Source organism: Poromitra crassiceps, assembly GCF_964638095.1.
Source record: "Poromitra crassiceps genome assembly, chromosome: 18".
Taxonomy (NCBI): Eukaryota; Metazoa; Chordata; class Actinopteri; order Beryciformes; family Melamphaidae; genus Poromitra; species Poromitra crassiceps.
In genome coordinates this window covers 26,955,244-26,969,824 of record NC_139636.1, presented here as the reverse complement: position 1 = coordinate 26,969,824, position 14,581 = coordinate 26,955,244, and the positions used below count along the sequence as shown (strand labels likewise).

The following is a 14,581-nucleotide window of genomic DNA, read 5'->3' as shown; positions in this document are numbered from 1 at the left end:
ACCCCCCCCCCCCCCCCAACCCTTTGAGCAGTTTCAAAAAGGGGTTGAAAATGGGGTTCCAGGAAAGATTTGGGGTCCCGGAGGCGTCATGCAGAGCCGATCATTGTCTCTCTCACACTTTCTAACTAGCCATTTCACAACATCCAGACAAGGGACCGGGCCGTACGCAGCAGCAGCAGCAGCCGCTTTGCCCTGCGGGCTTTTTCTCCCGACGTCGACCACAACAACCAGCAATTTGGAGACCCGGTATATACGCCTGGATGAGAGCAATTACTGGGCTTAATCTATCTTTTCCTCTTTGCTGATCGACTGAATAATAATCAAATGAGTTGAGCAATGGCTGGAAACATCTGACTCCACACACCGGGTAGGCTAGAGAGCGGGTAGACAGACAGGCTGTAAATGGATATGAACTAAAAAAAGAAATCACTTTCAGTTCAGTGCAGACTATAACCAGGCTACTCTGAGACCCTCTCGGCGGGGACACCATGTGTAGATCGACACGTTTTGCACTCAGGAAAACAATGAGTGCGTTTTGTTTTGGCGTGCTGCTGTGTTTTGGGGAGATTTGAGGAGTCCTCCTCTCGCTGCTGCTCGCTGGCTGGCTGTCCTCTGGTCGATCCTGCGGCAGGACTCCACACGCCTCTGAAGAGCCCATGCAGCCGCAAAGGTTAGTTTGCTCGACTCTTTGGTTTTGTTTGAACAACAACTAACATTAGTTTAGTTACGATTTAGTTCTTCTTCTTCTCTCTCTCTCTCTCTCTCGCACTTGACTGTCAGTTTTCGCGTTGCTTCGTGGGCTTTCAAACTGTCTGCGCCCCATATGTCTCCTCTCCCATCAGTATGGGGCCGGGGGTCTTTCTATAGGCGACTACAGCTCGTATTCTGCCAAATAAAGAATCTTAAATAGACTATTTTGTTGCATAAACATGGTAGAAAACTGAATCTGTGAAGCTGATTATTCCAGTTGAATAGGCTACATAAATTACCAGATGTCTTGCAGTCCAATGATATGACATGAGATGCATTCAAAAATACCTATGCTATATGAATGACACCCTATATTATAGGCTCAGATTGTCATCGAGCTCGACATGTTTTTATTTCTCATATGTCATCATCATTCATTAGAGCTATAGTGGAGACAGACCAGAACCGCCTCACTAATTGTTGAGGCTACTTTGATTTGAAACCGTGTTAAATGATGATGCTGTCAGTGCAGTCAGTGACAGGGCAAAATGCGCCTGGATCCATTCGCCTGTTGATTTGCACCTTTTAGGCTACATCCTAATTGCATAACAGCCGCAATTAGGATAGCAGACCAGTCCGCGACGCGCAAATTTAATGACAGGTTTGACTAGGTCCTGAGTGCCACTATGCCATGTGCGCTTGTGTCATGATTTGAGGGTTCATATTTAGAGCTCATAACAAGCGCCATCTGTTGGAAAAGCGGATGAATCCCCCCAGATTGTCAATTAAGACTCACACGACCATGTAGCCTACTGCATACAATGGTAACACTTCATAAAGGAAAAGTAAGCCTAATAATCTGGCCACTATTTTACATGACATCTAAATGTATTCTAATGTCTATAGATACTGTGCTTATTATAATATAATGTAGCCTATTAGTCCTACTTTAAACATCAGGCTTGACAGGTGATGTCATTGATTTGAAACAGCACAGCATAAAATGTGATTTACAAAATCTTACAATATTCCCATCGGGTTTGTGGAGATGTTTGGTGTCGTGATGCTTACCTGCTATAGTCTGGTGGAGTATACGTCTGACAATGTTTCTCTTCCAATGTTGAAGACCATTGTTTTTCTTTCTTTAATTTCCTGAACATACATGTTTGCCTTGTCCGTTAAAGCTGATTTAAAGAACTGGTATCTGTAAAACAATAACGACAAAAACCAGTCACAAAAAACAATCACCCAATCTTTTGATCAATCAATCACTCATGCTGTCATCCAAAACTGACATGGCTAATAGCAAATAATTGATTGGAATATAGGCTATTGGTCAGGAAAGGTCACTAATTAATGTTGGTTGGCTATAAAGGTGAGGATTCAGATTAGTCCAAGTGATAGGCTAATATAGGCTTTCTGATCAGAATAACCAGCTGTTTCTAATTCAGAACTGGGCAAGTTCATATTGTGAAATGATAAAAAAGAAGATGTGGCATATTTGCATCTTGAGTAAACAATATGCAAACACTATGTAGCCTACTTTTCTGTGTAAAGTCATCAGTGCAACAGGTAACAGTGATGATGAAGATGTCCAGTGTATTTCTGCACCATTTATTTTCCAATTTGATGTTAAAGTAAAGATGGCCGACACTGATCCTGAGCTTTTTCTAACCAACAATCCATTGAAATGTGTGAATCAATCAACATGCAATGAGACATTGAGGATACTGTATCTGTGTTTGGCTTTAGAACCCTTTAGGACACATTTCTTTCTGGGTCTCCTTCTCTGTCTGTATTCTAGTTGCTAATACCCCCAAATAACCCCACAATTCATCAAATTATATTACAGAGCGATCAACCCTTTCAGTTAAAGTCATTCATTTCAGATGTGAACGGCTGTATTAAACCGGTCTCTATGGGGCCACCCCTGTTGAAAACGTGTGTAGGCTCAGACCTCATTATACTTGAACATATCTATCATCTATAAGAGGGACAGCAATCACAAAGACATTCAGCGCACTCTGGAAAAATACAGTCAGGCTCAATCAGAGTGTATATGTGCAGCCATCGGTCTGGTGATATTTTGATTGAAATGACAATAAAAGATACATCAGCGATGTTTCATTTGTACAATTCAAAGAGAAAAGGAATGAAACTACCTGGGCTTATATCTTTTAGAAGAGAGGATCATAATATGTCCTTCTGACAGTGTATGCTGCTCACTTTGATAGGTTATACATAGAGCAGTGCTTCTCAAACTTTCCCACATCAAACTGACACAAATTAGACCACACAGACCCCCCCATTTGATACGATTTTGTCCCAGCTGGGTCCCCCATCTGAGAAGATGTTTGCTTTTAGATGTTTTGTTAGAGAAAGTGTATGAAATCCATAAGGCTACTTATAGATGGAATTAATGAAAATAAATTATTTGCCCTTTTTGCTGGGGACCCCCGGCAAATAGAGAGTAAACCTGCATTTTACTGTAATTTGAGTTTCCCCACCAATTTAGGCTGACGTTAATCCTTATGGCATAGCTACATTTTGTAATATAGGCCTGCATCATAGTAAGTAATAAGTAGTTATATGAAAATAAGGTTTTTAGGGGAGGAAAGCATAAATGAACACATTTCTGAGAATGAAAATGCGTTTTTGTTTCTACTGGTTGATTTCTTCAACAATAGAGAATCTTACTTTATTATTAGCAGCAGTGTGTAGCTGATATTCCTCAGTGTGTGTGTGTGTGTGTGTGTGTGTGTGTGTGTGTGTGTGTGTGTGTGTGTGTGTGTGTGTGTGTGTGTGTGTGTGTGTGTGTGTGTGTGTGTGTGTGTGTGTGTGTGTGTGTGTGTGTGTGTGTGTGCGCGCACTGCACCGTGTTGTCCTCTCTAGAGCTTCAAGTTGTGTGATCTTAGCAGCAAATCAAACAGTTTGTGCCTCGGCGTTGTGGACAAACCACTTTGCGGGTCGAAAAGACTCCGCCGTCGAACAAGTCTGCACATTGAGATGTAATTTGAAGCCGAGAAGGGGGGTTTAAGGGCCGAACAGCCGCCCCTGATTGGTCGGGTCTGTTTAGCAGGCCTATGGGGCTGCACCTTCTTGACACTCCCTTAGAAGGAAGATCGATTGCCTTGCTTTTGCTGTTTGCTGCTCAGCAGCATTGTAGCTCGGTTCCTATTGAGCGAGTTTAGTCTCTTTTACCGAAGCGGGCGAAACAACTTCATACCAAGTAGGGATGATGAGACGACACCGGGACCCAGACCCCCCCTCACTGGACTCTGTCGTGTTTGCCATTATTAACAGCTAGGCAGCCCCTAACTCTTCTCCTCTGTCCTTCCTTAATCCGGTTTGACTCAGGGAGAGGAGCGAAGTGCGACCCCGAGCTGGATGGATGGTTATGGGGAAAAGAGCAAGACCCTCGGCGCTTGAAGTGTGCAAAGTGATCGCGGTGGTGTTTCTCTCACTCTTCCCCTCTGGTAAGATGCACGTTTATACTGCCATGTTTACTACTCACCACCGTGTGACGGGCAAAAGCACGAACTGGATACTTTTGACAGCAGGGTAAAGTTGATTAAATCGTGAAACCTTTTTTGTTAAGAGTTTGTCAAACCTTTAGCTCAAACATGCATGGCAACACCTACCTAGAACTTATGCTAGAGTAGCTACCTACCTTCACCACCTTCGCCGTGGAAAAGTAGCCTACATTGTCGTAAAGTTGCCAGGTTTGGTTTAATCACGTCACTGTAGGCTAGTAACGTTACTAGTACTAGAAAATGTAATGATACTGGACTAAACAGCATTGGGAGTACAGGCTAAATAATGTGGTGTGACTGCAGAAGTAACGCTACCCAGAGTGGTGGAAAAGCTAATATATCTCTCAATTTTTTTTTTTTTTTACTTACGAGTCAGTTTGGGGGGGAAACCGATAAGATAAAAATCGACAGATGAGAGATAGTGTGTTTCCAGACCTGTTGAAGGTTGTTGGTTCGGAAAAGATGTAAAAAAAAAAAAGGTTTGAAGGTTTAAAAAGGGCTTGTATGTAACTGAGTATTTTAGTGTAGGTTTAGTCAGTAGATGAGCCAAACATTATGGAGAAAAGTCCTTCAGTGAGAATGACAAATGAAATGGAGGTGTTTTTTACGAGGGCTCCTCAAACCTTGTTTTGTTTGGAGGATGGGGGGAGATGGGGGATGCCTGAACATTCACATCAGCTCGTTGAAATGTCTATCTCCCCCCCCCCCACCCCACCACTTAATTTGTTTTCCAGACAAGCGGGCAAATTGCATTTCGAGGTGTTTTCATTGGTGCAATTTTGAAAGACAAGCATGCTTATATTTGTAAAGGACTGTGGTTTGCATTCCAATTGATGTGCCCGATCCTGAAATGCTCTCGGAAAGTTGAAAAACCCTGCCAACTTTCACATTGTTGACAGTCTGTCTTTCTTCCCTGATTGATATAAACGATTTAAGACATTGTAAGGACCTTTAAAAAAAAAATCGCCTGGTGGTGGTGAGTTGAGATTGTTGTTTATTTTCTATATAGCTATAATAATATAGGAACTGATATGTGTATACTGTAGTATCCTAAAATGACCATTATGATTATTATAGTAACCTACGTTTTCCAATTGAGAGAGTACCAGCTCGATTGGTGGCGTTTGGCAAACCCTTATCGGTTTCCCTCTCAAGTCACTCACCGTCAAACAACAAAGTGATAATGCGCCGATAGCTGAGAGATTAGATGAGTTTATTGCCGTCTATCAGATGGCTGGTAAACGGAGAGGTGTGGTGGGGGGTTGGAAACTGGAAAGAGCTGCGGTGAAGCTATCAGGAGGATATTGTTCAAAGTGTGACTTCAAAGTGTTGATATAACATGCCTTGGTGAAACTTCTCCCAGCCCTTTCAGATGAATGCTTTATTAGTCCCAGGTAATCCTAGTCAAACACGGTGTCGCAACAGGACGCAGAGAAATGTTTGAAGAAGAGTTGGACCGGTACATGGCTTTAAAACAGGATATGGCAATGTACAGTGATGCATTGTTTGAAGAGTCAGTCTGATAGTATTATTACTAAGGTAATACAGTAGAGGACTGATGAGGTCGCCCCAAATTGCATTTTTGCCTCCTCTTCCACAAGCACTGTCTTAATTGGAAATGGCAGAGCTCTACAATAAGCAGAAGAGTTTACCTTATATCCAGGTTGACCAGAGGAAGGACGAGACCTGATCTCTTGCTTTCCCCTCTGATCCTGGAGACGTGAGATCCTGGACATAAACAATACCGATTTTTGATTTTTGTCCTTTTCCAGCACAGCACATGGCAGCAGCATACATACATTATTGTCTTTTTTAAGCAGTGGTGGATCACTGCTAAGGTTTTTTACCATGATAGTGTTTTTATGTAGACAAATATGACAAAAACACAATATTTGGCAAATGCTTAGAATTGGTGTTTTATCAGTATACTGTTTGCAAATAAGCCCATGACACTATAACCTGCAAAAGAAACAACAGTGGTAATATAACAGGAACAGACGCTCATTACTGCTGCTAGCTACTAGCATGTAAAATAATGGGGGTTATTGTGTATCATCTTTAATTAGTAACGGGTATTGTAGTCTCCGGGTTTGGTTTGCTTCTTGTGTCCTAACGGTGTCTTTCTCTCTCTCCCTGACAGTGAGTCTGCAGTGCAAGATCCTCAAGTGTAACTCTGAATTCTGGGCCTCCACCTCGACCTCTGGACCGGAGGAGGAGTTCTGCACAGCGCTGCGGGCGTATAACAGCTGTGTGCGCCGGACCGCCCGCACCTGCAGGGGTGACCTGGCGTACCACTCGGCCCAGCATGGCATAGAGGATCTGATGAGCCAGCACAACTGCTCCAAGGAGGGCCCCACCTCGCAGCCGCGCGCCCGCACCCCAGCTCTGCCTCCTCCGCCGCAGCTCCTGCCCGACAGCCAGGAGCGCTCCGACGGGCCGGAGATGTGCCACTACGAGCGCAGTCTCCCGCGCCACAGCGCCCCGCCCAACTACACCCACTGCGGCTTCTTCGGAGACCCGCACCTCCGAACCTTCACCGATGACTTCCAGACCTGCAAGGTGGAAGGAGCCTGGCCGCTCATCCACAACAAGTACCTTTCGGTCCAGGTGACCAACACTCCCGTCGTACCGGGCTCTCAGGCTACCGCCACCACCAAGGTGGGGATCTTTACCTTCTGCCTACTATGTGCATGCCGTCGTGTGTTATACAGCAGGGTCGGGGCAGATTTGTCATTTGACGCATCAATTCCAATTCAACTGAGGAAGTGGATTTTGGGAAAAACCTACCGTACATGAAACACAATTGGAATCGAATGGGAATTTCAGGAATTTTAATTTGATTCAATGAAATTATAAATTCCATGTTCTTTCCTACCACATATCTGACATTACACAAAGCGTTATATATATTCAATACTGAATTTGATAAAATGTTAAAGGTACCTTTCAGGTAGTATTGTAATCGTAAGATACATTATGAATGAATGTATTTGATTTGGATTTGTGACTGTCTAGAGTAGAACAGTGGTTCTTAAACTGGGCTCTGGAGACCCCCAGGGGTCCTTGAGGTGGTTCCAGGGGGTCCCCAGCAAAAAGGGGAATAATTTATTTTCTCTAGAATTCCATCCATAAGTAACGCAATGACACAATGTATGATGATTTTGGTCTTGGGTTTCATACAGCTTCTATAATAAAACATCTAAATGCAAAAAAATCTTATCAGATGGGGGTCCGTGGTCTAATTTGTGTCAGTTTAAGGGTCCTTGACGTGAAAAAGTTTGAGAACCACTGGTCTAGACAACCTCTCTTAGAAGTGGAATTTCATGGACTTGACTTCTGTTTCATGCCATTCCGATTCAATTCCAAATTCTTTTTCCATCGAGCTGGTTTAATTCAAATTCCAACTCCAGGAATTGAATTGGAATTTATTTACCATCCATTATCAATTCAGTTCATTCATAAATGGCCCCAACTCTGTTGTATAGACGTTACATGTCCCGTCATAACTGTAATTCTATCCAAAAAGGAAAGTGAGTTGTTTGCACATTTTTAGTCTTGGGTCCATAAATGTATTAAAAGGCGCAGGATTAAAATATCCTGAAGTTATTCTTGGGTATGCGAGAGTCTTATCATCTTTCATGCGGTCAGAGTTGTTAGCGCTGTCGTGGGGCTGCTTCACTGTGTAATGTTTGGATTGGTTCCATAACAGATGAAGAGGTCAGAGGTCAAACCTAGAACAATTCCCAAGGTCCTGATAAGCTTTATAAATGATATGTCAGTATATTAACAAGCAGTGGGCCCCAGCCCTCACACCTTTTTCACTTTCCACTCTGGACAGCCAAGACTGATGTGGGAGCTACTTTGTGTGCAGCCCCATACTATATACAGTAAGGTTACAAATATTGTTTCAGCTAAGTGTTCTCTGCCATGCACAGACCTGGAGATATTTTCTCCACACGCATACCTCATAAATTATCATTGTTTTGCTTTATGGTGCATTGGAGAGCTTGGATGGCTGTCCCTGAAATGGCTTTCTGTGTAGAGCTTAAGGTCAAAAACAAAGAAGTAGGACTATTTGTGGTGGACAAATTCACTTAAGAGTTTGTCCACATTTGGTACAGTTTTGGCAGCCATGATGATTATGCACCTCAGTGCACTATTTTAACTGAGCTATAAGAGCACTTTTGTGCTTAATCACATTTATAGAAAGCGTAATTTTCTATAATCAGCGTTCCTTAATGATGCTCTATTTTAGCATTTGTGGATTTCGGTGTAGTTAAAGTAATGATATTTTTATATTGCTGTTCTTGGAAGGAAATGAGACAGCTTTTTAAGATCTTGATTCTGGACAAAGGGAAAACACGGGCAGCGGCCAATGCCACCTGTGCAAACAAGACCCTTCTGCATTCCCACAGCTCTTTGGTGCGTTGCTCTCGCTACAGCGAATAAAAAACGAATGCTAATGCTAATTTGATTCAGATGATGGGATAATAAAACAATTTGGTTCGTTTGTTTTCATTAAAAGCTTAAGAAATAAACCAGGAAGAAACGGAGATGAGTATAGGAGATTTGGTGCGACAGATGAATTAGCTGTAAAATACTGCTCCGTTTGTCCCCAGTGTCCAGACGTGAAGACTGTCTCTAGTCTGTCCCGGTGTCACTGCTCTCTCTCAGTGCTCTGACAATGACTTATTGGTGTCCCGAGGAAAGCAAGCTCGCAGAATACTGACCGGTCCCACTTAATTAGCCGCAGAGTATATCCCTCTGTTCTGGCCCGGTGCCACTCCCTGGAGCATAGTTCTGTTCTGGCCCGGTGCCACTCCCTGGAGCATAGTTCTGGGGTTCACAGGCAGGTTTTTCAGCACTATGAATGGATGGTCTTTGTGTCTGCAAACTGAGGCCTGATTGAACATGGCTGAGACGGGTGTTTTTGGAGGGCGTTTACCTTGGCCTCCCCCATGTTGAGCCAGAGCAGAAACCTGACACCCCAGTGGGCTGCTGGGGTAGAGGGCACATATATGCACAAACTTGTTCTAAATGCACAAGCACAAAGACTTCCCTTACTCATTAAAGCAGCCAAACTTCCACAGATATCAACATCTACTTGGTTGATAGCGATTCATAAAATTAATTTCTTTTTTGTTTCAAATGCAAGTTTTATCTTGTGGGTAACAGTAATAATTTTAATCCGATGTTTACATTTAGGCTGTACTTGGTTTCAGTATTTGGCCTGAAAAACAGCATAGCTGCAAGCCGTCTACTGACAATAATATTAGACATATTTACAGTGATGGGATCATTTTTGCCGAGCGATAATGAGCGTTCTCTTTGTTTCTCTCCTCCCGAAGCTGACAATCATCTTCAAGAACTTCCAGGAGTGTGTCGACCAGAAGATGTACCACGCGGAGACGGACGAACTGCCGGCCGCGTTTGCGGACGGCTCCAAGAACGGCGGGGATCGGCACGGCGCCAACACGCTGCGCGTGGTGGATAAGGTCCCCGGGCAGCACGTGGAGATTCAGGCCAGGTACATCGGGACGACCATCGTGGTTCGGCAGGTCGGCCGCTACCTGACCTTTGCCGTGCGGATGCCGGAGGAAGTGGTGAACTCTGTGGAGGAGGGCGACAACCAGGACCTGTACCTCTGCCTTCACGGCTGTCCGGCCAACCAGCGCATCGACTTCAGGAGCTTCAGGGCGCGCGCGGCGGAGGCCAGCGACCTCGGCAGGAGCAGGAGTGGCACAACCACCACGCAGGGGCACGGCTTTACCTCCCAGTCCGCCAAGGCCCATTGCAAAGAGCGCCTCCCGGTAGAGGACCTATATTTCCAGTCCTGCGTGTTTGACCTTCTCACCTCTGGGGACATAAACTTCACCATGGCGGCCTACTACGCCTTTGAGGATGTAAAGATGCTCCACTCAAACAGTGACCGATACCACATTTTTGAAAAGGACGCTTTTCCGGGTGGCGCGGCGGCACCAAGTGGGAAAGATCTGCTGTCGCTCGTGCTCCTCAACTGTCTCGCCGTGCTGTTGTGGATCGAGTGTTGCGCGGTTCAGCTATAGTCGTGTTCCGGCAGTGTGTTCATTTTGTTCAGTGTGTCGTCAGTTGAGTGTTAAAGATCGCCCTCGTTGCGCGTTGTACATCAGCTCCCGTCGACGGCTCTGGTTCTCTTATGTGACTGGTGGCTAGCCAGAGGGGCCGTCCCAAACCCTAAGTCTCATTTTTGTCGTTTTGTCATGTCTGGACTTCAGTCTAGTGACAAGGTGAGCTCTCGGGCGCTGCTGCCACCTATCATCGCCTGTGTTTAGCTGCTTCATAGGACTGCTCTTTGAAGAGAGCAGCGGTGAGAGAGCTCAGGATCTCCAGCTGGGATTAAATCCCACATTGTCACTGTGGGGCTGCATGCCTGCATGCCTCTGGGAAGCCGGACAAGATGATCTTTTGCAGAAAGAGGACTTTGCTGATCCTCCTCCTTCCCCCTGATCCCCTCATCGGTGCCAAGCCAGTGAAGCCGTGCGGCTCATCTGGCCTGGCTGGACGACCTGACAGGGCCTTTTGTTAACCTATGGCCACAAGCAGCTCCGTGTTTGATTAGTTTCCAGCTCTGGAGAAGCCAGAGCCTTTTGGAGGAAGCACTCAGCCAAGAGGATGTCAGAGCAGCGTCTCCAGTTGTCTGCTGTGGAGATTAATGGCTCATATTGTTAGGTTGTGCGCACGCGTGTGTGTGTGTGTATGTGTGTGTTGTGCGTGTGTGTCTGTGTGTGTTGTGCGTGTGTGTGTGCGTGCATGCGTGCGTGTCTTTGTACAAATTTGTGTGCAGAATCTGTGGTTAAGTGTGTGTTAGAGCAGAGGTTTTCAAAGTGGGAGGCAGGCCTCCCCCAGCGGGGCTCCAAACAGTTTCAGGGGAGGCTCAGTGAATGGAATGCAAAAAAAATATTGCATTGGTTATTACATTAGTTATGAAAAGGTGACCTCTAAATGTGTGCGACTCCCAGAGCCACAAACAAATAAATGCCTTCAGACAGAGTGACGGACCTTTTTATGTATTCTGAAGTCAAGCATATCAGGCTATCTTGGCTCAGTTATTGAGTGTCTATGGGATCAAATAACATAATCATGATCCCGTAGGCATCTAGGAACTGAGCGTAACTAAGCAAGTAGGGGGGGGGGGGGGGGGGCTGAGGGGAGGCCCGCAGTGTCAGACTTTGAAAACTCCTGTTGGAGTACTCTCCTCGGAAATGGGAAAACAAACCTCCGATGGGAGAAATATTTCCCATGTCTTTATATTGCACCCGAAATTCTAATATAGAAACAACATGGTGGTCCAGGGTCAGTTAAAACGGACATCTGCCAAGTAGCAAATCCCAAGGGAACTGGCAAAAACGCACGTACTTTTCTCCTTTCATCAGTATGTCGGTTACAGTTTGGGAAAGCCTTTGGCTGCATTGTTTGAGCGGACATGTTGCTCAGACAGTGTTTTGGTATTTTGGAGTGGTAACAGATTGTTTTGAGCGGACATGTTGCTCAGACAGTGTTTTGGTATTTGGAGTGGTAACAGATTGTTTACTAATGTGAATGTCATTGTAACAGGAAAGCAAAGAGCAAACTTTAGCAAAGGGCAACCCGAATGCAGAGACGTTTGCAGAGTGTTCAATTCCCTCTCAAAATCAAAATCAGCAATCAATGAATTAGGCCTGGGCGATATAACAAAAAAGTATATCGATATAAAATATTTCATATCGATATCGATAATTCTTGATCATTTTTAATGACCTGTTGTTTTTATTAAAAAGAAGAGAAAGTTTGCATTCAACCACTTTATTTTGAACCACAGGCACACAGGTAATAATTGTACACTGTCACACATACTGAGTGCAAGCAGTAATTTACAGACGTGACGTTTTATTTTGATGACATAGCCGAGTGTTGCCCCTTGCCAGCCTTCTCAAACAAAAAACGTTTAACGTTAACGTTAGGTGATTCAGTGAATGAGCTGTCCCGCATTCCGCAAAGTATGTTGCAGAGGTCCGCATTTGTGTGCAACATTAACGTTAATGTCCCGGTCGCACAAGACTGCGGGCTCGTAACGCGAATGTTATTAATATGGAACACGTCAATTTACGTTAACGTTGACATGAATTTAAACTCACTCACATTGAATTCTTTGTCAAGTTTACAAACAAGTAAACAACGGTCTTCTGCTTCCGGTCAGACTTGAAAAATCCAATACACTGCCATACTGGCGAGCTGGCTTCTTCTGTGTTCTTGTTTCACATGTGTGGTGCCGGGTGAGACCAAACCTGTTGTTCGCGCCACTAGCACTGCCCATTGTTAAGGGATATGATTGGCTGTTTATGAGCTGGGGCGGGTGCACGCTCGGGGTTTGTCTGTTAAATGATTGGCTATTTCCGTGTCACTTGTAGCACGCTCCATTAACAAGGGACATGATAGGCTGTATGAGCCACGGAGCAGAGGAGAAGCGCTCTATCGAACGTTCCATCAAACTATTTCTTTATTGTATTGATGACGTCTCTATCGCCGATATATATTGCTATCGTTTTATCGCCCAGCCCTACAATGAATCAACGTTATGACTTCAGGGCCGAGAAAGGGATCGCCTCGTCCATGTTGTGAATGATAATAGCTCCATTTTAAGACTCTCAATTGTCTCTAGGAAAGTGGGGGATACTGTCCAGTCAGATACTGTCCAGTCAGTTAGATACTGTACAGTCAGTTAGATACTGTACAGTCAGTTAGATACTGTCCAGTCCGTTAGATACTAGTGGTTAAGATGTCACCTCTAGTCAGACCAGCCTTTTTTCTTTTCTTTTCTTTTTACACAGCAACAGTCTTTCTTGTGACCTGGCTGTGGTTTAGCGAATAAATTATTCACACATGTCTGTAGATGTGAATTCATGGCTTAAGTCATTGCCAAAGAACAAGCCCTTGTGCCAACAATTTCCTAAACAACCGAATTTGCATCTCTCAGTCTATTTAGCGGAATTGCATTTGGGGATTCTTAATCGTATGTATATAAGTTATCTTTGTGGGTGAATTTGTGGTAAAAGCAGAAAGGCCAAAAAGCTCTCGCAAAAACGACAGTGACGTACATACACTGTAAGAGCAGCATTCGTCTCTGTGTTGCAGTTTCCACCATTGCTTTTCTTGTGTTTTCTAAGAACGTTCCCTGCTGAGGGAGGTCTCCATTTGAACTTTGGCTCTCAACTACAGTATCTGGCAACGTAGTAGTCATCCTCTTAGATACTATTACTTCTTGGGCAAGGTTTTATGGTCATATATTCTTACACTGAAGTATTTGGCAGGCGTTACTACTGCTATTGGAATATGTGTTGGTGCAGTTTGACAAAAAAATAATAATCTTACAAACGATTGTAATGTTGAATCTTGTGTTAATAGATGTCATTTGTATTGTGAGTTTTACAGTATATGGTTCTACATGTGTAATGTGAGATTGTATATACTGTATATGTTTTGTGAGTTGAGTTAAATTTGTATATTACCAGTTGTGTTTGAATTTATCACTACAGTTTCTTTTGTATATCAGATGTTTTGGTGAATGTGAACCTTTTTTTTATTTGAAAAGGGATTTTGCAAAAACATGAACACCACAGAACAGAATATTGTTGGTAATTATAGAATGATCACCTCTCACACTTGGTCGTCTAGTCTTTGTGTGGTTCTGTCTGAGGCAGGCATAGAAGCTCTTACTTGGTTGCAGACCGGGTAAAACACCTTATCTAAAAAGGGAATGTAGGAAAAAGTACTGGGGTGTTCGTGTTTTTGAGTTTCAAGCACTTTATGTTTTGGTTTGATTTAGCTCTCGTTTCGTTTGAACTTGTGAATAGAGGCCGTCAGACTTGTAGGTAGAAAAGAATGAAAAAAGAATAGCTGAATGAGACGCCAGAAAGATCAAACTGTTTGTATGTAGAGCAAATGTGGTTCCACACACCATTGTTTATAATGTAAGTTATTTATTGAATAAAAGAAAATGTCTTGTTAATGAGTTGCCTCCCGTCTCATACCTGGTGATGCAAGAGCATTTTTGTTGTTGAAAATCTGCATTTCTGGTGTTGTCAAATACAATTTGTAAAGTGTGACTGCCCCCTGCTGCAAAGACCTAGTCATAACTAATTTACAAGTGCAGATGTTTGGATAGAAAACATCTAATTCACAGCTTTTAGAGTGATGATACTTTCACCTTGTAGAAAAATAAAATATAGTAATTACCGGTATATTTCAATAAATCTACAGGTCGGGTGTATTTGAGCAAAGTTAACCATAAAGAAATAGATTCAAACAGTCATTATGTAACAAAGTTTATTACATATGTCCAA

General features: G+C 43.7%; 1 protein-coding gene across 1 annotated transcript; it reads left to right on the top strand.

The window, feature by feature from the left end:
* Positions 1-357: 357 nt before the first annotated feature.
* On the top strand, positions 358-11,360 carry rgma (repulsive guidance molecule BMP co-receptor a). The gene is made up of 4 exons (XM_083655042.1): positions 358-670; positions 4,048-4,166; positions 6,364-6,881; positions 9,572-11,360. Exons 1-4 carry the CDS (start codon positions 657-659, stop codon positions 10,286-10,288), a joined length of 1,368 nt encoding a protein of 455 aa, XP_083511168.1. The 5' UTR covers positions 358-656; the 3' UTR covers positions 10,289-11,360.
* Positions 11,361-14,581: the final 3,221 nt, after the last annotated feature.